Source organism: Hipposideros armiger, unplaced genomic scaffold, assembly GCF_001890085.2.
Source record: "Hipposideros armiger isolate ML-2016 unplaced genomic scaffold, ASM189008v1 scaffold_25, whole genome shotgun sequence".
In the NCBI taxonomy this organism is placed as follows: domain Eukaryota; kingdom Metazoa; phylum Chordata; class Mammalia; order Chiroptera; family Hipposideridae; genus Hipposideros; species Hipposideros armiger.
Window position 1 is genome coordinate 4,289,375 of NW_017731375.1, and position 23,832 is coordinate 4,313,206.

General features: G+C 52.3%; 2 protein-coding genes across 3 annotated transcripts in view; one reads left to right on the plus strand and one right to left on the minus strand.

The window, feature by feature from the left end:
• The first annotated feature begins 519 nt into the window (after positions 1-519).
• The window catches only part of KCNIP1 (potassium voltage-gated channel interacting protein 1), a 316,417-nt gene continuing 293,104 nt past the window's right edge, over positions 520-23,832 (plus strand). The window contains exon 1 of one of the 2 annotated variants that reach the window (XM_019635919.1): positions 520-1,235. In XM_019635919.1, the coding sequence (XP_019491464.1) occupies positions 1,148-1,235 (88 nt within the window). In that variant the 5' untranslated portion in view covers positions 520-1,147. The remainder of the gene's footprint in view (positions 1,236-23,832) is intronic. The other variant, XM_019635921.1, reaches the window with a different exon arrangement.
• KCNMB1 (potassium calcium-activated channel subfamily M regulatory beta subunit 1) lies at positions 15,064-23,554 on the minus strand. Its single transcript, XM_019635926.1, has 4 exons — positions 23,425-23,554; positions 21,225-21,382; positions 19,629-19,800; positions 15,064-16,219 (listed from the first exon to the last, which is right to left on the minus strand). The coding sequence occupies exons 2-4, from the start codon at positions 21,356-21,358 to the stop codon at positions 15,950-15,952; spliced, it is 576 nt and encodes a 191-aa protein (XP_019491471.1). The 5' UTR covers positions 21,359-21,382; positions 23,425-23,554; the 3' UTR covers positions 15,064-15,949.

Genomic DNA, 23,832 nt, shown 5'->3' on the forward strand with positions numbered 1-23,832 from the left:
TTCACATGGAGCCGCAGTGCATGGGCCGGTGGTACCCATGGCGATGGCCCATGAGGACCTTATAAAACACCAAGGAAAGTAATGCCCTGTGTAGCGGGAGGGGTGAGATGTCCCCGGCGATGCCTCGCTGCCCTCACAGGGTGGTGCTGAATGGCAGCCAGGCTTTATTAAGCAGTAGTCGGACTTCACATTTGCGCACTGCTTTGCCGTTTGACTTCTAAGAGGACTGTACTGTAGTCTAAGTGTTTGAATTTCAGACATCCCTTTATGGCATTTCTGAGGAATACTTCCTTCATCAAGAAAAGCCCCAATCACACTCCTCTCCTATCCTGATGAGAGCGCAGGTGTGGAAGCTAGAACGGGGCAGCTGACTCTGAGTGGGGCCACCTGGGGCCGCTGTGGGAGGTAGTCAGAGGAGGCAGACGGCCCCCGGTGCTGGCTGCAGAGGGAGCTACAAGCCACCCTCCTATCCCCACCCCTCCCCGGAGTGCCCCACTCGGTCGGACTTCTACATGATGCAAACCAGGCCACGCAGAGGCTGCCTGCAAACTTTCCACTGAGTGCCCGGCAGCAGCTCCTTGCTCTGTGGGGAGTTCTCGCGGATCCCAATCAGGGCACGGAGAATTGATCCGTTAGCTTAACCAGGAAGGAGAGAGCGGGAGAGCCAGCTGGGAAGCTGGGAACCGGGGTATCTTGGCGCGGCAGCCCCTCCCCCTGACTGGAGTATTAATTGCTACATTGCCACTGCCATGTAAGAAAGACAGTCAGCGAAGCCTGGGCGGATCCAGTTCCCCCCCTCCCTGCACTGCTCAGCTCCGCTCTCCTCGGCGCTCGCAAAGCGCCCTGTGCCCTGGCAGTGCCGTCCCAGCCCTGGCATCCTGATGTCTTCCTGTGAGTAGGACTTGAGTGGACAGCAGGAAGGGGTGGAGGGGAAGGACGGAGGAAGGGAGCAGACACCGTGCCCTGCAGGCTCCCTGGATGCAGGAGTCGGACTCGCTGCAGAGGCAGCTGTGCTGTTCCCGGAGCTTCTGGGGTGCGTCCATCTCTTAGGGTTCGCCTAGGCGGGCTCCAAGTTCCAGGGGCAGACAAGGTGGACACCGTCTCTTCTGGGTGCTGACAGCAGAGCCTGCATTCTCCCTGTACCACCATGAGCGGCTGCTCCAAAAGATGCAAGCTTGGGTTCGTGAAATTTGCCCAGACCATCGTGAAGCTCATCACTGGGACCCTCAGCAAAGGTAGGACACCCGGCCTTGATCCTCATTTTCTGTCTTGATGTGGCCAGAGTGCCTCGGTGGGGCAGGTGTGGCCATTCTGGTGTGCCCAGGTCTCGGAGGAGGAGACTGGGGGAAATCAGTGTGCTGGGGTTCTGGGTTGCTGACAACCTGGGTCCTGGCTCTCAGCAGGTAGGCACCACGCCAGGGAGCTCAGCTGGCTCTAACTGCCTGGAACTTTGGAAATGGCTGTGGTGGTTTGTGGCTGATTGGTTACAGACGGGCAGAGGGACAGAGCCCTTCCCAGAGCGCTGGAAGCCGCTTCGCATGACTAGAGTTTCAAGAAGTTGCCCACGGAGTTTTGTGTCTTGTTGATAAAAGAGAGATTTGATGCAGTGGGCTGTGAGTAACTGCAGAGCACAGACGCTTGAGGGGCCAGCAGGAGGTGGTACCAGGGCGTCATTCTCCTCCGTGCACCGGTGGATACGGGAGGTGCATTGGCTCTGGGGTTGATGTGTCAAGAGCTTTCTCTCACCAGGTTCCCGAGTCCTGTGATCCTGGGGCTTTGTGCATCGCTCTGCTCTCTTGGATTCCTACCCCTCCATGTCTCCTGCCTATGTTGATGTCTGTCTTCTCTGCTTTTCCAAGAACTGGGTGGCAGGCATTTGCAAGTTTAACTTGCCGGCAGCCCAGAAACGGTGGTTGTGGACCAGAGCTGGGACTGCGTGTATGCAACTCGGCCCCAGGTGCAGAGTCGAGGTTTACCTACCTTTCCAGGGCCTGGTCCTGCCTCTGGAGCCCCATGTTACGCTCTGACTGGAGAGGCTGAGGCACTCAGAGAGACTCTGGCAAACTTTCTAGAGATAATATTTAAAGGAAGAGCAAACATTGTGATGTGGCTTCCCTGGCTGAAAAAAAATGTCTTTAAATATCCAGGCCCTGGTTCAGGAGGAGGGGCTTTGGGGTAGAAGGATTGGAAGCAGCAGGCAGGGTATTCGTGGTAGGAGAGAGGCCACAAACCTTGATTAGGATTTAAAAATATGAAGATAAGAGAAAAGCTGTGTGTGGCCAGCTCTAATGACATGGCTCAGGTCCCCGGCTGCCCAGCAGGCCTGCCTGCTGCAGATTGTAAAGCGGGTGTGGGAGGGAGTATGGTGAGATTTTGCGTACCTCCTTTTTCAGGCCCTTTCATCACTCCTGTTCTGTCCCCACTATACTTCTGAAATCAGGCACTGTCCCTCTGGGAAGCCTATTCAGTCAAACACCCAATGCTGAGGGTCAGCTGCCTGACAGAATTATTGGGGTCCCCGAGTGGGATGGACTGGGGTGAAGAGGAGAGCACAGAGGGCTTAGGAGAATGAACAGCGTTCCCCCATTCAATCCTCTGAGACAATTGAGAGGTTTCCTCCAGCATCACAGATACCAGAATCTCAGGGGTGAGGGTTGAGGGGCAGCACCCTATGCCAGTCTCTGCTCGCCAGAAGTGCAGCAGAAAGAGCTTGAACCTGGAGTTAGGAAACCTAGATCCCAGCTCTGGTCAAAACCAGGGAGCAAGTCCCTGGGCAAGCCGCAGCCTCTCTGAGCCTCAGTTTCCTCGTGTGTAAAATTACCTCATGTGCAAGGGTCCAGGAAGCTGAGACAGAATCTCTTCATAGAGTGTGTTGCAGTGGCCAGACGTGAGGAAGCAGTCAGGGCCGACATGGGCCTGGGATTGAAGAGGTTGCCCCCCAGTCATCCCCTCTGCAGGGCCAGGGTCAGGAGCTCTTTAACTTAGCTCACTGCAGGTGGGTCTCTACACCCCGGGCAATGCCAGAGGGGGAGAGAGATCAGAGACGGACCTTATGCAGCAAGAGGGGTGCGTGTGAGAAAGTGATTCAGGGAGAGAGCATGTGTGCAAAAGGGTGTGTGTGTGTGTGTGTGTGATGGAGATTAAGACAGAGAGAAGGTAGATGGCTACCTGCACAAATGAGCATAAAATATTGTCTTCTGCATATTTGCTTACAAATCGTTGGCTTAATATTTATTTATTGAGTACCTACTCTGTTGCACACCCATCGCTAGACACTGGAAACGTGGATGAATAAGAAACAAACCCTCCATCAAGAAATGTGCATCCTTGGGGGGCACAGACTCAGGACACAAATCCCACCTCGCTTCATTCATACCAAGTGCTCAGATGGGGACCAAGGAGCTGAGGCAAGACAAGGAGAGGCTCTCTCTACCAGTGGCTTCTAGCAGAGATGAGCAGGAGGGCAGGGTTAGCGGGAGGAGATTGGCGCTGGCAGAGGGAGCAGCATTGGAGTGTCACCCTCTGCAAAGAAACCCGCCAGCGAGTCAGGAGAGCCCCTTCTCTCGCTCAGAAGCTCAGAGACTGGGTTCCATGTGACACAGAAAGGACTCCGTGGGGACTAACTAGCGCTGAGGACCTGGCCTTTCTCTGACCTGCTTCGGTGCTGAGTTTTCTACAGCAGAGACCTGGGGAGGCGACCCACACCAGGTGCCAGGACAGGATGGCAGCTCCGCAGAGAGAATCTAGTGTCTACACAGCCCTGGCTCTGTGCCAACCATGTGCTGGGAAGCTGGTGTCCTGCCCAATCCAGGTGTTTGCTAAAGATTTGTTAAATTAACAACTGTGGGAGCAGGGCCAGGCCTGGAGCAGGGGAGAGAAGAAAGATCTGTCTAATGTATAGACCAGTCCTAGGTGGGTTTAGATTAGACCCTATGTGGACACATTACATTTGCTTACTAATTTCTGGTTTTAACTGTGTTTTCACATATTCATTATTCATGGCACAGAGACCTACATTTGCAGTAATCCAACCCTGTGGAAGGATTTTTCTTTGTCCCTTTCAGGACTGAGGAATGTAAAGATTCTATAGGACCAAGTACCTCCTGCTGGTCCTGGGGACAACTTACTGTTTCTTCCCTGCTGTGGGCATACCTGGGGAGCAGGGAGACCACCCCCCACCCCCGTCCTGCCTGTCATAAACCTTGGCTGCCTCCCCCTAACACCAGCTGTCGTCTCCTTTCCTGTTGGTCTAAGCTGCTGGGCAGCCCCGATTTCTCATCGCTGCCCTTCTTAGAGGTGAACCGATGAGGTTCTTGTGCTCAGATATCTCCTTAACCTTGAGTTTCTCCTTCATAGCCCTGATCATGACCTGTGAGCCACACTCCTTTAGGAACCTGTCTGCTAAAGGCTGTCGTCCCCACTGGACTTGAGCTCTGTGAGGGTGGGGACCACAGCGTTTCACTCACCGCTCTAGCCACAGCTCCTGGTCTGGTCCCAGGCCCCAAGTGAGTGCTTCGCCAGTAGTATTAAGTGATCGGAGCAGCGCTGCTTGGCACAGAAGTCAGCAGGGCCCCTAGGTGATGCTGACGTGGGATGCACCGTGCTGCTCCCTGTCCTGGACGTTCAGTAAACGCGCTCTGACCTCGGTCCAGCTGCAGCACCTGAGTCTGTGGCCCGAGGGCGAGCCTCCAGCCAGGGGCACCAGTCACAGCTGTGCCTGAGCTCCCTCATGCCCCAGAAGGGCATTTAAATTATGCTAAATTGTGGCTGGGGTTCTGGCACCCCACTCCTGCCCCTTCAGCTCTACTTCGATTTGTTTTACATACTGGATTTCTCTGACATTTAGAGTTTCTCTTGCTTAAAAACAAAAAAGTTTGTGAACCAATTATGCAATGGAAAGGGCAATGGATGCTGTACTGGGACATCCTAAGTCCTCTGCACACTGGTTGGGAAGCCTGGTGCTGGGTCCCTCACCCCTCCGGCCTCAGATACCTAAAGTTATCAGATGAGGACGTACTGCCCTCCTTATAGGATGAACGCGATTGTGTGGATACACAGCTCCCTGTATAAACGGAGGTGTTCCTTGGTGTCACTGCAGTTCATAGCTGATGCTCTCAGGGCTGTGAGGGCCTCAGGCCAGGGACTTGTCACTCACTGCTGGTTTCTTCAGCCCTGGGCAGACTCTGAGAGCCACTCCTGTTGTCTCTAGAACATTCTCTGCTCCCCTCTCCTGCACTTGCTTTCTTAAGGCCCCACCCAGCACTGAGATGACATTTGAGCCATTTCCAACACCTGATTACCTTATTAGGCGTTAGGAGACTGACTCAGGCTCTGTAACTTAGCAGAAGCCCAGCTCCTGGCTTAGATGCCCGGATTAACCCCAGGGGTTCTGGGGACCCCACCTCTTCCTGTGCAACCAGCTCTCCAGTCCTTCACAGAGACCTGGGGCCACTGGCAGGAGCCAGAACTTGTGTGGCCTCCACCACCCTGGCTGGGGAGGTTTAAGCTTATATCCTTCTGCACATTGGGAGTTCATCTTTCACCCCAGGCAGAGATAGCCGAAGCCAAAGTGAGCAGGAGGAAGAACTCCAATCCAGGAGAGCTTCTAGTGTCCTGGCCACCCACGCAGCTGCACACTGGGGAAGGGGTGTGGGGCTGACCTTAGAATCTGATTTGTCTCGAGGACTGCCCTGGAGCCCTGAACTGCCCCCCCTCCCCCCGCCCACCCAGGCGCAGGTTGTTTCTCTCTGTGGGAGGCATGACCTCGGCTTCAGACCCATCAGAGACAAGCTGTTCCTCCTGCTTCCTCCCCAACTGCTATTCAGGAGCCTCAAGAAAGTGACTTTGAACTTAAGGATGGGCTCTGCCTCTAGGCAGCTGGGCTAGAGTCCCAACTCTGTCCATCTACAGCCTGTGTGATCTGGGGGAGTCGAACCTCCCCAAGCCAAGGTTGCTCGCTTTTAATTGGAGATACCAATAATATCACCTGCACACGATGGCTTTTTAATTTAATGCAGATAATACAAGTAGCAGACTGGCAGCTAGGAGGGCAAGGGATGACCTTGCACAGGCGGGGAGCTTAGGGTAAGGCCCTCCTTAAACTTTGTGCCTTAGGCACCCCTCTTTTCTCGCCATCCTGGCAGTGCAGGCGAGCACTGGGGTTGTGTTAGGACAGCCCCACGCGCTGGGTGCATGCAGGAACCTCTGTGTACTCCTGCTGTGGGTAGGCAGGGGCTTCAGTCACTGGGGGTCTGGTCCATGCCTGCCTCTCGTCAAAGCCAGAGAAAGCAGGGTGGGGGTGTCCAGGAGCCCTGGTCCCAACCTACAGGTCTCTCATCTTTGCCCCTCTGTAGCAGGCCCATCACTCCCTCATCCATTTCACTGGCCAGGTGCTCTCTAGGGTCTCCATAGTCCCATGGGAGAAGGGAGAGAGGAAGGTGGGACCTCCCCACACCTGCCAAGGCTGTCCCTTTCTGGGGCCACCAGGCCTCTCTTCCAGATAACCCCAATACCAGGCAGAATAATTTGTTCGGGGCTGCTTATCCTGGCAGTGCTGCACTGGCATCTTATTAACTTCAGGACCACTGGGGAGCGGCTAGTCTGCTCCAAATTAAAAGGAGCTGGAAATGGGCCCCTCTGGCAGGTAGGAGGGTACCATGGGCTACGATACCAAGATACAGGGTGGAGTGGATTAAGTCAGGTTTCAATCAGCCTTCAGAGGCCTGGAGGTCCCTAGCCATGCCAGTGTGACCACTCAGTCCTATTAGGGGTACAGAATCTCCCAGGCCACAGAATCGCCCCTGGGCCGGCTCTCTCCCTTACCCAAGTCCCCAAATCCCTGAGAGCTGCTGATTCCTGAGTGTGGAGGTAGTCATGTGAACTAAGTGTGGAAGGCAGCAAATGCAGCGAAAGAAAGCACAGCTCTGCAGCCGGGCAGCCCTGGATTCACATCCTGCCACTTCCCGGCAGGATAGCCTTGGACAAGCCATTTCCCACCTTGAGTCTGTGTTCTTTCCTAGAAAATGAGGCCAGTAATTCCCAGCACATGGCACCACTCAGAGACTAAGTAAGATGGTGCCTGTGACACTCAGTACCTAGCACATAACAGCTGCCTGGTAAAAAAGTTCCGACTGTTCTCTTCTGATGTGATTAAATCTTGGACTTGCTGCCAGGAGCGAAGAGGCAGAGCTGAGAGAAACGGGCTCTGGGTCAAGTCTTTTTCCCAGCCTTTCTCTAAAATTTCCGCTCCTTTAGAGTTGTACACGCCCCCACCCTCAGTCACTCTTGATTATGCGTTCTGAAATCGAGATCCTGTGAACAGCTGAAATTACCCTTCTTATTCAGCGGTTTATGTATTTGTTGGCCACTCCCCAGCCCCCACGAGGACATGAGCCCTACAAAGGCGCTTCCCATGTGGGGCTTGTGTGTGGTGCCTCAAGAATCCAGCGGATGTTGAATAAATGATGGAAAGCTTTTCCTGCCCAGCAACCCCAGGCCATGGGACTGGAGTCAGATTTTATTGGGGAATTGGAGAAGGGGAACAGCCAAGTCATTGTCCTTCAATCTTAGTTGTGGAGGGCGCAGCTAGCTCAGCTCCAAGTCCAGTCTCCTTCCGGCCGCCCATTGGCAGCTCGTGGCCTCTGGGCTCAAGGTGCTGTGTTCAATCTTAGTTGCGGGTAGGTGCAGCCACCATCCTGTGTGGCAGTCGAACCAGCAAAACCTTGTTGTCAGGAGCATGTGCTCCTGCCAGCTGAGCCACCCTGCCACCCATTGGCAGCTCAGCTGTAGCTCAGCTCAGGTGCAGCTCACTGGCCCATGTGGGAATTGAACCGGCGACCCTGTTGCTCAGAGCTCACGCTCTTAACCAACTGAGCCACTCGGTAGGCCCTGGAGTCCATTTTTGAGGCCTGGTCTTTGCCAGGCTAGCTCAGAGGCCGCCCGCCGCCCATCTCTCTGTTCTGATTGTCTGTGCTGGAGTTTGACGGAAGCCACCGGCCAGAATGACCCTGATGAGATGGGGTGGTGAGTGCAAGCCAGCCCAAGGGCCTGGTCCCCCTTCCACTCCAGGTCTCGCATGCTCTGCGGGGTTGCCCCCTCAGCTGCAGGCCTGCGCTGCCCATCCACGACAGCTGGCCAGTGTCCATCTGCACCCCGACCAGAAGGAAAGAAAGGAGGAGCCAGGCTCTGAGGGCTCCACAGAAGGGCAGAGAGCTGAGGAGAGGATCTCTGGGGGAGAGGAAGCAGGGAGGAGAAGGTGCATAGGCTCCCCGGGCCCGCTAGATGGGAAGGGGAGCCAGAGCCCCAGGAAACCACCACCAGTGACCACCCCTCCCTACGGTACTCCTCACAGATCCCCCGTCTGGAGGCAGAAGAAAGCCTCCCTCCTCTTGGGGTGAGGGTGGAAAGGCCACGAACACAAAGCCAGCCCTGGTCCTCTCTGGTTGAAGCCATCGTGTTTCCATTTCATGTTCTTGAAGCTACAAAAAGCCATGGCTTTGGAACCGGGCAGGGGTTTGAATCCAAACTCTCACATTTGCTCACTGAGCAAGTGGCTTCCCTTCTCTGGGCCTCAGTTTCTCCATCTCTAAAATGAAGGAGTTGCTGATTTCCGAGGTCCCTTTCTGCTGTGGGATTTTAAGATTCAATAACAATAATTGAACACTACACAAGGTGCCTGCTCACTGCCCCCCAGAACTCTACATGTGCCACTTAATGCGCACATGGCCCCTGGAAGGCTAAGAGCTCTAGTTAACTACACTGACAGACGGGGAGACCCGAGCTCCAGAAGAGGGAAGGGCCTGGGTCCGAGTTCCACAGCCAGCATGGGGCAGAGCAGGAATCGGAAGCCAGACTGCCTCCATGTTCCAGCTCTACCCTCTACATTAGACTCTATTTCTGAAACTCAGGTCCAGGGTAGGCAAGCAATGAAGACAAAACTGATCCCTTTCCAGTATGGCCAAGAGGCGACACACTCTTATTTCAGAAATCAAGGTGTCCAGGCCTCCTTTCTGATGGAAGCAGCAGAATTCTGGAGAATTCCCCCTGAGACCTGAGCCCCTCCCAATCTATATCCCAAACCATCACGCACAGGTCACCGTTTCCAGTTGAACAATTTCAGAAATATGGGAGAACTGACCCTATAGCCAAGACTACAAGAAGGGGAAAGAACGAAAACACCACCAGCAAGCATTCCCATTTTCATTCCAGTCAGGCCAGTTTTTACTTCTGGCTGAAGGAGGCTGGAGGGAGAGACCTGAGCAGGAGTCAGGGAGGGAGAGGTGAGTCTGAGGCTTGTGACTGAGAGGCTGGGGTTAGCCTACCCCAATGTTCTCTCTCTAATCTTTTGATTAACCCTGGACCAGTTTGGGTGGCATTTTTCAAACCATCTGTGGTTGGCAGGCATCAGAACCAAGCGCAGGCTGCTGACAATCTGCAAACATCAGCTGGGAACCCGCTGTCACTTGGAAATGGGGCCATTTCTAAGCCACAAATATTGGGCTGCAGAACTCTCCGGGCGTCCTTGTGCTGATTAACTCTGCCCCGTGCCTCACAGGCCAGACACAGTGGCCTCTGGTTCCAAACTCAACAGGCACCATCTGAGGAATAATAATTGCCACTGTCCATTGCATGCTACTTATTTGTTGGGGCTTTATAAGGATCCTGACATTCAAACCAGCCCTGGCCCTGTGAAATACGGGACTCATTAGTCCCACCCTGAGGCTTGGCTAACTTGCCCAAGGCCACAAATCCAGAGCTGCACTCTGAAGACCCCATGCATTACTAAAGGGACACCCTCTTGGTCAAGTCCCTCAGCACTGTCACCCCCTATTGTGGACTGAATTGTGCCTGCCCCCAATTCATACTCTGAAGCCCTAAGCCCCCAATGTGACTATACGGGGAGCTAAGGCCTTAAAAACGGTAATCATGGTTAAATGAGGTCATAGGCTTGGGGCACTGATCTGATGGGACTGGTGTCCTTATAAGAGGAAGGGACACCAGGGAAGGTCACTCAGAGAAAAGACCACGTGAGGACGCAGCCCGAAGAACACAGCAGCCACCTACAAGCAGAGGAGAGAGGCCTGCACCAGATACCTACTCTAAGAAGATCACCAGAAGGTGCAAAAAGACTTTTATTAGGGCGTTGGTCATGGAATTACATTATAACAGTAAAAAACAAGACCATCAAAACTTCAGTTGAAAAACAGTGGGCGGCATAAATTTTCGTTCATCTATCTGGTGGAATAACATTAAACTTTTGAAAAATTATTTTGAGGACTGCCTAATAACAGGCAGACAGGCTACTGACATGATAGTAGGTGGAAAAGCAGGAAACAAAAGTGTTTGTTCCATGAGTACCTTCCTAAGCTACTCAACCCTGGATAGCTAACTAAAGTGCTGTGACTTGGGGATGTTTTGCCTACATAGTCCCTTCCTGCCACTGGCCTGGGCACAGCTAGAGTACAGTGCCAGGTCCCACCGGTATCCCTAGCTCCAGGTCCTGGCACAGTGCCTGGCACAGAGGAGGCAGCCAATAAGTGTACAAGACCCAACATGAGAAACCTGAAAGGTTCAATTTGCGCTTTAAAGAAAGTTCTCCTCAGATACAAGCTTGTAGTTCTGCTGATGCGGCCACTCTATTCCCATGGGCTTCAGGGAGCTGAGGCATCACCTTGACAAATTAGCTGTGGATCTAAGCATCCTGCAGCTGGCACTGAAATGCAATTTAATTTCCAATTAAGCCTGATTTCTGGGCTGAGGGATTTGCCTGCCTCGCACTAGGAGGATTATTCCAGCCAGACCTATTGTTGTTGGTGATGATGGGTCTCCCATGAAGTGGACTTCCCAAGGGGACTGGGCCTTTCACCCTTAGAGGGTTCAACCAGGCGGGGATGTGGCCCCTGTGGACAGGACTGCTTTTCCTCAGGAACTAAGCGTATAAAAGTAGGTTCAAGAAAGTTCAAAGCAACACCAGGCAATCTGTCCGTGGCAGAAAATTTTAAGAGGGAACATAGCTAGAAATGGGTTGAGAGGGAGAGAGGCGAGATCATGCTCAATGATACTCACAAAGTGGGACATTGCGAGTGAGAAGAAGGGGACAGCAGGAAGTTCCCTGGGCTCAAACGGGAGAATCTGTATGAAGGAGGCATGTTTGCTCAAAGAGAGAACGAACACCTGCGCAGCGTCTTTTATGTACCAGGCACTGTGCTGGGGACTTCACAAGCTTTATTGCATCGAATCATCTCTCAAGCGTCCTCTGGAACAAACCAAGTTATGCTAATTTTTCCATTTGAGGAAGCTGAGACTCAGAGATTAAATGAACTGCGCAAGGTCACTAACAAGTCAGATTCCAACTCCTGCTTTTCTGAGTTTTCCCCTCTGCAGGTTCCCTGTCCAAAGAAAACACAAACACATAGTTTAGGGCCATAGGAATAAGGTCATACTAAGCTGAAACTTATCCCCCACCCCCCAAAAGAATGTAAGAATGAGAAAAAGAAAAAGCCTTTAAAACATGTTTGGAGAGAGAGAGAGAGAGTGATGATAACTGATAACTGAGTCAGCTTGGGGTGAATGATTTGATGGAGGGACAAGCAATGCTCACTTTTGTTTGCATTTGCTCCCGCCTTCCCCTCAAGGAACGACATCTGAGAGCTGGCGTGGTGGTCCAGCGTGGCTACGAGGTTCATGTGGGGGTCAGGAGCTCCTCAGAGTGACCCTGCCTGCTCCGGATCAGCGAGGTGCTGGCTTGTGCCTCCAGGAATTTCAATTCCAGGGGTTGAACCCGCAGAGGGCATATAAAACGGTGTTTAATGACGCATGTATATAGATGGTTCTAGGAATACTACTTGTGTGATCAACAGAGTCATAGAAAAATTACTTAGATACCAAGGAGGTGTACATGGCCCAATTTTTATTCATAGTGAAAGAAGGCTCTAAAGGTGTATATACAGGAGCATAGATATAGTAGGTTGTCGGAAAAGTCATGACGTATCTTTTCTCTGTTTCTTCGTTGCAAAAATGCGTCATGACTTTTCTGACAATCCAATAGATCTACAACTCCGGGACAACTTCTAGAGTGGACTGTTAACCAGTGGTTTGGGAACACTTGGAAAAGAAAGCAAGGGTGACTGGGAAGTGCGGGGTCTCTGAGAAAGACTCGTGTCAGACCAGCCTCTCTTCAGTTCTGCTTTTTAATAGCTTGACTGGTTCAGGGATTGCCATGGCTGTGGCATGCCTGGGTTCCCGCCAGGCATTTCATGGGCTGTGGGCTAGGTGACCGTGGAGCCACGCAGAGTGTAGCTGACCACATGGCCTTGTCCGTCTTGGCAGTGCCCACCTCAGAACCTGTGCAGGGCTTTGTCAGGCGTGAATGTTTGGGCCTCATCCACTTCCATCGACTCTTCAGAGGTGTGGCTCTGGGGAGCAGCCTGAAAGCCTGGGCTCTGTGGGAAGGTATATGGAGGCATCCCTCAGGCTCTCCGCACTGACCCTGTCCTGCTCCGCACTTTCCATGTTTGATATGGGCAGAGACTAAGGGGGCAGGAAGCACAGTGGTTAGAGTGGCGGATGACCCTACCCAGCTCTGCTATTTACTAACTTATGACCTGCGGCAAGTTATATCTCCCCCTACTTCCCCACCCCTGTGCCTCGGTGGTTTCCTACTGATATAGCGATACAGTGAGTCATTCTTCAGAAGCGTTGTGGATGCAGCTATTCGCTACAGGGCGGTGTTGTAGGGAGGGCTCAGGCACCTGATTAGAAAGTGGGGAAGCCCTAGAGGATCTTTAAAGCACTGTCGACCCTAAGAGAACATGCGTTTGTGTTTGAATATGGGGAGTCAAACGGGGGTTTAAATCCACTCCAGAAATCACAGAGGAGAGAGAGTTCAGCACAACCGTCCCATTAGGAGCCAGGAGCCTTAGCAATGTGCTTAGCAAGCCCCTGCTTTGATCTTATGAATATCAGGAGCAAGGGAGCTTGGTGTGAGGTGATGGAGGTCCCGGGAGGGTCCGGTCTGCCTGAGCCACCACACTTGACTCTGCCACAGTGGAAGGGGGTGCAAGCCTTGTGATGGATCGCCCACTTCACCCAACATTCGGTTGGGAGTCATTTGCCTTTGCGTCTGTTAATGTCCTCTCCCCACCTCCCAAAGCCTTTAAGGAAATTGGCCAAGGAGCATGTGTTTTAGACGAGTGGGAGGGAGAGCTGTGGAAATCTAGGAGGAAGCTGAGTTCTGTATTTGCGTTGACACAACAAAGATCCAAGAAAGCACCTGTGGGTAGGGAGATACGCCATGTACTAATACGTTTGTGGAAGAGAGAACCAGAGGAGACTGGGAAACTAAAGTTGTCGTCCTGCACCCCACCCCCACCCTCGTGGGGGTCTGATGAAACACAGGGGAGGGCTTCATACCCACAGGGCATGGTGTGGGAAAAACAGAGGGAGACCCCTTCTGGGATATACCGGGCCAGCAGCTCTGAAACTTTCTGGTTTCGGAATAATTTTACAATCTTAAAATGTATTCAGGACTCCAAAGAGATTTGGTTTATATAGGTTATATCTATTAATATTTATTACTTTAGAAATGAAAAACTAAGAATGTTTAATGTAAATTCATTTATTTTATTTTATTTTATATACATTTTTATTTTTTATTTTATTTATTTATTATTAAATTCATTTATTTTAAAATAATAAGGTCATCACAGGTGAACACAATAACATGTCTTTATGAAAAGTAATTATATTTTCCACAAAATATTTATTGAAAAAAAAGAAGAGGCCTTGTTTTACATGTTTGCACATCTCTTTAATGGCTGGCGTAGGAGAAGACAGCTCGATTCTCAGATCGGCTTCTGCAGTCATTCTGTTGTGATGTAAAGTCCGAAAAGGTCTGCATAAGCTGGTAAGGGAAGGAGAGTGCAAAAGGCAAGTAGCATCTTAGTATTATTAGGAAAAGAGATTGACCCTGGAAGCCCCCACTTTGAGAACTGCTATGCTGCACTGTGTGAAGAGCTCTCTGCCTTTCGGAACTGGCTTTGCTCTTTTTCTTTTCCTTCCATGTGTAAGGACGGTGTCTGGTGAGGTCCAGGACAGCTGCACTTGGTTCAAACAGTATCTCTGAAGATATTTCAGATCATTCAAACTCCCCCAAAGGCAAGAATAATTGAAAGGACATTGGATAATCTTGTGCACCAGCCTGCACTGTCAATTCACAATAGGATGAACGCCGTTGACAAGCCACTCACGCAGGGAGTTTTGAAATTAGGAGAAATTTTGGATGAATTGTTGGTTTGGAGAAAGGAGGGGCTGGCATCCTTTCCATGAGCCACAGGAATTAAGATTTTATTGATATTTTATATTGCCTATTGATATTTTATATTGAATTTGCATATGTTACTCATACCTAGGTCCTTTGCTGGGAGGAAGGAAAACCTTCATGATGTGGGGGGGGGGGGGGGAGTGGCAAGCAGATGAGAAGCTCCCAGAAGGCAGGCGCTGCATCTCAGCCATCTCTGCCCCGCTCCCCTCCCCTTTCCCGTCTGAGTGCCCGGGCACAGACGTGGAGTGGGATCCAGGCATACCTCTCCAGATGTGAGTCACTGGCCCGCGGGACGAAAAGCAAAAACAGTGCAAGCGCTAGACACTCATTAGCAGAGTGATTTATTAAGAACTAATGAGAGCTCTCTGCTCCCAGGCAGCCATTATTCCCAAAAACATTGTTCCTCCGTGTCTAACTCCATCACGTGCAAACGCCCATTATCTCACGCTCGTCCTGTGCACGAGGTTCTGTGAGCAGCCAGCAGGTGTGGCTATGACAGAAGGCCCATCTCTGTTGACTGACAGGAGGAGGGTATTTGCTTCACGTGCATGAAGGTCATGGTTAATAACGCATGGGGCAGTGGGTCTGGGCATCCCCACGTTTTCTAGAGGGACATGCCTTTCCTTCCTGGGTATTTTCAGTTTCTGCGTATTGTAGCCCCAAAGGCAGGTACATGAAAACCATGTGCAAAGGAGTCTCTATAAGTGAGACGCAGGACAAGAACTTCCTTTTTTTTTTTTTTATTTGTTGCACTTAAACTTAAGTTTTTGAGATAATTGCGGAGTCACATGCAGTTAGTTACAAAAAATAATACAGAGATCCCAGGGACCCTTTACCTAATTCCCCCAATGGCAACCTCTCGTGGAAAGAGAGTGCAATGTGATAGTTGGTCTTAAAAGACTAGGAGAACTTTTGACTGCCCGGACCCTGGAGGGAGAGACGCTGGGGAATGACGTGCTGTGTCTCTGTAGAAGGAAAGTCCGCAGATAAGGGCCTGGAGGGCATGGGGATGCGTCAGGGCTCCTGGTTGGAAGTGACAGGTATTGATACAGATTCGATGCCCAGCTGTCCGGTCCCTGACCTACCCGAGGGCCCCACCAGGTTCCGGGGTTGCAACACGCTTCCTCTTGTTATTTTTTATATATTTATTAATATTGGGATAAAAATATACATGGCACTTAGTGACCTAAAAGCAAGAGGTATTCTAAATGTGCTCTCTATGTAGGAGCCACTGCTGTGTTCATTATGAAATTCAAAGGCGGGACTGAGGTTTGCCAAGGATGGCTTCCTGGGCAGGACAGGCAGGCCTTTTCGAACCACCACAGGCACAGAGATCAGAATCACCATTGTCTGTCGGGGGAGTTAGTGGTGTGGCAAGAAATGGGCTTGGGTCAGCTGAGTGGGGACAGGTAATGGAGAGCTGTAACTGGCTGGTCTCGTGCTCTCTGAGGCCCTCAGGAGCCACTGTACACTCTTGAGCAGGAAATGAGTTAACAAAGGCCAGCCGTGCACTGGAAGACAGGACGGTCTGCAGAGGGAGAGTGGAAAGGCAGGGGAAGAGACATGGGCACAGCCTGGGGTTCCCCCCGAGCCCCCTGCCGCCCGAGCAGTGGCGTGGCATGGACGAGTCTACTTCTGTGCTGCCAGGATGGAGAGGGACTGGTTGATTTTCACCATGGCGATAATGAGGAGGCCACCGGTCAGCAGGGAGGTGGGCCACAAGAGAGAGAAGAGAAGGGTCTGCGGCCCATAGAGGCGCCGGTACAGGACGCTGGTCTCGTTCTCCTGAGTCGTCGAGAAGCAGAAGAAAACCCGGGCCGCGTGGAAGTTGTCTCTCACTCCCTCCACGTCCGCTCGGGCCTTCTGGTAGTTGTCCAGGCTGTCTGGGATGTAGGAGCACTGTGGGGAGAAGCGAGAGTGCCCATGGGGCGGGACGTCCCTGTTTCTCGGGGCCTAGAGGTGAACGGCAGGCATGGAGTAAAGAAAAACGCCGGCTTTGGAGTCAGGCCCCTGGTGGGAGTCAGAACTGTCTAAGGCTTGGTGGGCTGTGCACTACATACTTCTAGAGGGTGCCTTCAGAGTGTCACCTGTGAGCACGGTGGCCCTGGAGCTGCTCGGGGTACCACTGGAGGCAGGAGCCCCAGCTCGAGTGCTGGCTCTGCTTCCGTTAGCTATAGAACCCTTGTAGGCACATTGCTTACCTTTCTGAGCTTTAATAACTTCATCTCTTAAATGGGTTAATAGCAGTATAATTTTCAAAGGATGTTATTGAAGAAAGACTTCAAGCCTCACTCTCTAAGGTAACCTCCACAAGTGACGTGGCGAGGGAGTAAGATGACGGGTGTGAAGTGACCCTTGCCTCGGTGCCAAGGAGAATTGTCAGGGAGCGGTGCAGCCTGGTGAAGTGGAGACAGCCAAGGGCAACCAGGCTGATGGCCATCACTCCATCAGGACAATGGACACCACAAGATACAGAAGCCCTATTGTAGCCAGGCCTCCAACATTTCACGAGGAGCCGGAAAACCAGATGTTAATGTGAACTCTCACATTTTTAAAAAATTGGCAAAAATTCAAATTGAAAACTCTTTGAGGTCTAACCCTATGAGAGCCAAACAAAAGATGTTGGCAAGCCAATACTAGACACTGGGATTCAAAGGCGAGAGAGAGTGCATTTAAAAGAGTTTTGTGCAGACAGAACGTGGTCCACATTTAATTCTGACGCCGGTTCCTGTCCTTAGGTACCTCTGGCCTGGTCAGCAGAAGAGGCACAAAGCAGAGACCCTGGTTCTATCTCTGTTCTATGCTGGGTGGTCTGAATGTTGCTTATGTGAGCCTCTGAGAGACATTCTGCAAGTGTCATCTGCCTTAGCACCCCAGCAGACCACCTGGGGGGCTGGCCCTCAGAATCACTTAGGGTGGGGCCCAGCAATCAGGTGGTTCCTTCAGATACAAAAGTTTGAGACCACTGGACTAGAGCAATCACATCCAAGATCCAAATGTATGAATGTGTTGCACCAGCTTCTCCCCAGGCCTCAGTTACTCCCTGGGTTTAAATGAAGCCCTGCCCCCAAAGCTGCCTGCCCTCAGCACTCCAGCAAAGTACGTCCCATCATAGTTCTGACAGCCTGAGAAGCGAGGGAGCTGCCTCCAGAAATAGGTCACCAGCCAGCCAGGGAGCAGACGAAGCTGGGGAGAAGCTGGCTCCTGAGTAATCTGGCATTCAGAGCTGATGGGCACTGCAGGGTCCCAGCAGCAGGTGGATTCAGAATCCTGAGCTGAGGAAGCTTAGCCCAAGTCTCCCCAGTGCTCCTGACTGTGACCTTGGGTGACCTAGCCCACTGAGCAATGGTATGGTTATGGGGCCAGGCAGGCCAGGGTTCAACTTCCAGTTCTGAATTGTGTGACCTTGGCAAGTACCTTGCAAAACGGATGTATGAGGATGCCTGCCTAGTTGAACTGTTGTGGGGATTAGCATAGAGCCCAGCACATAGTAAGTGCTCAATAAATGGAAGATGCTTTCATTAATAAGAAGAATATTGTGACTTCACTATGACATTGCAATAATAGCTCCTTCTTTCCCTTCTTAAAGATGGGCCTTTCACATGACACACAGCTAGCCTGGAGCACCAGCCCACCTCAGAGTTGAGCAAAATTGGAGGGGCAGCTGGCCCATTGACCCAGCTGCACGGCAGAAACATAAAGGTACTTCCACTGTCTCACTGCCAAGCAGCCTGCCATTAGCTCTGCTGCTGGTGAGGCCTGGGTGTGATGGGACAGAAGATAGAATAGCTGGTGGCTGCCAGCCAGTGCTCTCCTTCCAGGGCCAGACAGAGCCATGTCTCAGATGCTGCTGACAGCTCATCTCAGGGGACAATCTGACCTCTCGCTCCTCTGAGCTGGCACGCTTGGGATCAGGGAGGTGGCCAGCAAGCCAGCCTGCTCCCGATCCCTGACACACCAGTGATCACTCTGCTTGTCTCTGAAAATGTGCTCCTGGCTCCTTGGGGGTAAATTAGGGGCCACTGAGTACCAAGAAGAGTCAGGTGTCCTGATGGGAGCTGATTTGGGGGTTCAGGGGCTCTCCCCCCATCTGGTGGGGCTGGGTCATGCTAGTGATGACAGCACAAGTCTGACTGCCTCGCACTGTCCAGACCCAGTTCTCTATGATCCCCACCCCTCCCACGCTATCAGTGACCCCACTGTCCCCCCAGGCACCCTGCCCCTTCTCACGTGGTCAGCCACCAAATTCTGACTTCAGCATCCATCCCTGCCTCCGGCTCAACCTCTGTCCTGGCCGTTTGCTGTGATCCTGCCTCTGTGCCCAGGCACTGAAGCTCACACTCCCCTGCACCACTCCGACCTTGCTCCCAGGACCCCACACCCTGTAAAGGTGCTCACAGGTGCTCACAGCCGAAATGCTCACCCTTCATGTCTCTGTCTCCCCAGCTCTGTGCTCTGTGTGTGCGCCCCTCCGTGTTTCTGCAGATCCAGTACCTGCCTAACCCAAATGCTTTCCTGATACCCTCACCTCACTGTTGGCTGGAAAATGTCCCCTCCCTCCTTTAACCCCATCACTTTCTCTGTTCCTCTCTATGGCACCGCTCCCTCCCTACTGAGTGTTATTTCAAACATGAGCTCCCTCTTCTTGAGTCCAAAGCCCCTCATAGGGCATGCTCAATGGCTGTTAAATGAATGAGTGGGTGAAGGAGTGGATGAATATAGGCCAACTTGTATTCCCTTTAGGAAGAGCTATGATGGTGGATTTGGAAGCTGAGGAAATTTGTTTGGAGGCAGTGATGGGAAAATCTCCCAAGCACTGGCTTTTCTCCAGCCCTAGGCCCTGGTTTTCTGAGGTGAAGGGTTCACAGAGGTCCCCCTCTGTGTGGTCAGCTCTGGACCTGGCCTCTCATTTGACTCACTTTATAGACTGAGGTGATAACACTGTGGGACTGCTTCTTTGGGTGTGTGTGCTACCCAGCCAGTGTCAAGTTTGGTCCATTATTTGCAGTCTTTGACTTCATAACAGCTCCTCAGCAAAGGTGGAAACTAAGCACAGAAGGGCTAAGTAAGCTGCCCCAGGTCACACAGCCTGTTAGTGGCAGAGCAGGGACTCAAACCCAGGTCTGACTGACTACAACACAAAAGAGCTAGGTCTGGCTGGACCTCATGCCTGCTGTGGTCCCTGGTCAAGTGTGTTTACCCTTCTTAGTCTCTGCTCTCCAGAGAGGAGATAGAGAGGCAGTTAGGGCCAGGCTCACATACCTGCCAGGGGTTAGGGGACATGTACCCCATTTCCCCCAGTTAGTACCTGCTGGTTCTTGTCCCGAGTATCCTCTGTGTGGTACAGCACAGCCCACCGACCCACCGTGGACACGTTGACCCACAGGCACGGGTACTGGGCCACCTTCTTGCCCTCCAGCTCTTCCTGGTCCCTGATGTTGGTCTCAATCAGGTGGCACATGGATTTCTCGGTCCACACACTGGGGAGACCGCAGACACACACACACTTCTTAGAACCTGGGTAGCACAGAGCACCCATTTGGACCTCTTTAGAGAGACCCAGGGCTGGGATGCTCGTCTTCCATATCCATCCAGCACTAAAGGAGGATGGTCCCAGAGTTCTTGGGTCCAGGGGAGGGGGAACCACAGAATCAGGAAATCCATGCTGGATGAATAGCACCTACATAAAAGGTTTCCACCCTGGCTGCTCACCCAAAACTCTAGGGAACTTTTAAAAAGATCCCTATGTCCTAAGCCACACCCCAGACCAAGTGAATCAGAAATTTTAAGGTGGGTGAGGCCCAGGCCCTGGTACGTTTTAAAAAGCTCTGCCGTTGTTCTGATGAGCAGCCAGGCCCAAGACCCTGGACCCACATCATCTTCATCTTGCAGAGGATGGAAGATAAAGCTCAAAAAGGTCAAGTGACTTTTCCTAGGCCACCCAGGACCTGAAGCCAGGTCTGGGTGGCTTCAGGATCTGTGCCCTTGCCCCTAAAAAGCACAGATGAAGGAGGGGCTGCAATTGTGCCAGCGTGGGAAAGATGGTGGGATGGTCCTTAACTTGGAGGTGACGTGTTGGAGGCACACGGCTGCTCCGAGTGGTGCGTCATTTGGGTAAGGTTCCAGCCTGAAATCGCTCTGGTGCTGGAGGAACTGAGGTAGGAGCAGGCCCAGGAGAGGCTAACAGACTCATCAACACACCAGCAGCAAATCAACTGTGACTCATCTCCCACTTATCAGGCAAAGGGGCTGGCAGCAGCTGGAATGTGCCCAGAGGCGAGGCTCTGAGGCTTATCCTAAGAGCAGGCTGAAAGAACTGAGTGTGTTTGTTCCAAACAGAATGCAGATTAAGAATTTCATAGCTTTTCCTTTAAAACCTCAAGTGGTTGACGTGTCAAGGAGCAAGAACATGAAACATTCTCTGAGATTTCAGGGCAGAGCTGCAGGGGGGCAGATTTTGGCTCAAGGTAGACCTTCCAAATACTGATAAGAAAGTATGGTGAGGTAGTGAGCTCCCCGTCACTTGAGATATTCAACAGGAAGCTAGATGCCCACTTGCCGGAAGTTTTCAGAGGGGAAGTCAAACTGTGCTGATGAGCTACAAAATTCTGTGACTCTGATTCCTCCTGGGATGAAACTCACACTGGAACATTTGTTTTCATCCTTTGGTGTTTCTTGTATAAATGGCCTCCTGCATCTGTTACTCACAAGTCCCAGAATCCCAGCCCAGTATAGTCTACGCTCCTTGCACGTGAACCCTTGACCCTAAGAATGAGGATTGTCCAGACTTTCCTGTCTGGTGTGAGGGTCAAGGGGAAGGGTGGGAAGAAGTCTGGGGTTCCTCACAGAGCATACCGTTAGAGGAGAGGCTGGGAGGCAGGGGCAGGCCAGGGGGGTTCCATACCTTTTCTCGTAGAGAGGCAGCAATGTCGTGCACAGGATGTAGTATGCGATGATGGCACACATCACCATGGCCACGCCCAGGCAAAGGGCTCGAGTCTCTCCCCGCCTCTGGGCCATCACCAGCTTCCTCCCCATGTCCACCGGGGACAGCGGTCATGTCTAGGGCCACAGAGGCACATAGGTGTGAGATCGGCACAGGTGACAAGTCATCCACAGAAGGGAAGACAGGTGAGAAGAGCTTTGCAACTTTCGAGGGCTGTTTTTGGCCCCGTGCAAGCCTACCACCAGCTCTGACAGACAAGTATTGTCATACCCCTTCTACAGATGAAGAACCCGTGGCTCAGAGAGGTAAAGTGACTTGCCCCAGGTCACACTGTGTGTGACAGTTTCAATGATCCGCCCCAAGATGCCCATATTTTCAACCCTGGAATCTGTGACTGTTACTTTACGTGCCAAAGACTTTAAATTAAGGATCTTGAGATGGGGAGGTTATCCTGGATTACCCACATCGACCCTAAATGTAGTCACCAGGTCCTTATAGGACGAACGCAAACGGAGATTAGACACAGAATAGGAGAAGGTAATATGACCAGGGAGACAGAGATTGGAGGGAAGCCACCACATGCCAGGCAGTCCGGGCAGCCCCCAGCAGCCAGAGGAGGCAGGAAACACGGATTGTCCCCTGCAGCCTCTGGAAGGCGTGCAACCCTGCCAACATCTTGCTGATTTGGGGCTTCTGGCCTCCAGAACTAGATGCAAGTAGATTTCTGTTGTTTGGGGCCACCAAGTTTGTGGTCATTTGTTATGGCAGCAATAGGAAACTAACACAGGTGGTACACTAAATCAGCAAGCAGCAGAGGCAGACCATGGGTGCACTTTCTCCTGGGACACGCGTCTCGGAAACACCTGGAGCATTTTACAGCTCTGCCGACACAGTCCCGTGGCAGGGCTGGCAGGGCCGGCTGGGCCTGGGACAGCACATGCAGAGAACCCCAGGAAGCAGCCACAGGCATCGGGGTGGCAGGAGGTGTTCTTCCGAGGTCAGGATCTTGTAAGGGCTGCCTCCTGCTTCCAGCGAGGGCAGAGCATTAGACGGCCTCAGCAGCTGCTCGCTTCTATGGAGGCTTGAGCCATCCCAGGCCAAAGCAGAATGGGGGGAAGTAGTTGGCAGATTTCCTTTCCCCCCTTCTTCCAGCAGCAGCCCCTCATCCTGGGGAAAGAGATGCAAAGAGAACCCCTCCTTGCCCTGCTGGGCACCCTCAACACCTTCCAGGGGTGCGACTCTTACCACCCGAGTGCCACCTGGAGCCACCTAGCTGTGCAGCTTCTATCTTTTCTGTGGGTTTCCCATCTGTTCTGTGAGTTGCCCCATAGCCTTCCAGTCAATTTCCTTGTAGTTTTTGTTTAAAGTAACCGCAGTCCGTTTCTACCAAAGCTATCAGGGCCATGGGGCCCTTTCTCTGTAACCCTGCTTTTTAAGGAAAATTTTAGCCAGATATCTGAAAGAACTTTATTTTCCCTGCCAGATCCCTAAAGTAATAAACACGTTACTTTTATAAATTAGTGAATGTCGAGGAGATAGACATCGGTCCAAAGGGATTTTCAGCGAAGTGCTAAAGTGCTTTATTTTCTACTTAGGCTTCTCTCCTGAGAATTGACTGTTTCAACTATCCCATCAGAGACCTTCGATGCCCTCTCACACCCACCCCTGCTGTCCCCCCCACTCTTCCACTGTCCTAAAGAGAGCCCAGGGTCAGGCACAGGACACAGCCCTGTCACTCCCTCCAAGATGACTGACAGGGATGACACCCAATGACAACTTTTCCTCCCTCTTTTGCAGCACTGAGAAGTGGGGTTCCCCTATATCCTAACACAGACATTACAGTGTCACAAGGCAGTAAAATTTCCCTGGGCTGATCTCCAGGCTGTGGCCCTCGGGGTGCTCTGAAAGCTGGGACCTGAGGTCCAGGGCACTGAGCTCCTAGAGTGGCCTGGCCACAGAGCACCCCCAGACCAGTCAGGTGCCAGCAATTCTAGTCCCCAGTGACACCAACACCAGCCCCTCCGGAGCCTAGAATCCAGATGCACAGCCCCTTAAGGAAGGGCATTCCCTCTGCCTGCCTCCCTCCCCCGCAAAGCTCCACCGACCAGCCCCAGCCTTGGAGAACCCACCTCCCAAGCGCTCTGGGTACTGTACTCACAGTGCCCTGGAGTCTTCAGCTGGCGGACACTTTCTATCTGCCTGGCCCCCAGCCCCCACCCGAAAAGAGGCCTCCTGAGTTCCAGCAGGAAGCTCCGGCTCCCAGCCCGCCTCTGTCTCCAGGGAAGCTGCCTTTGGTCCCCATCTGGGACAAGCCTCCATGCCCAAACATGGTCAAGTCTGAGCACACAGCTCCAGGACATAAACTTGAGAGCAGGTACCCAGCCCAGAGAAAGGAAGCTGGCAGCTGCCACCCAGGCCCCTGCACCTGCATTTCCCAGAGTCTCCTGGGAAACAAGTTTCAAACAACAACAGACCGCAAAACTGAGCAGCCAGGAAAGACCATCGTGCTGTACTTGGAAACATTTCTTTTTCACTCGGGCTCTCTGGGCTGGCCGGGGTGCCAGGA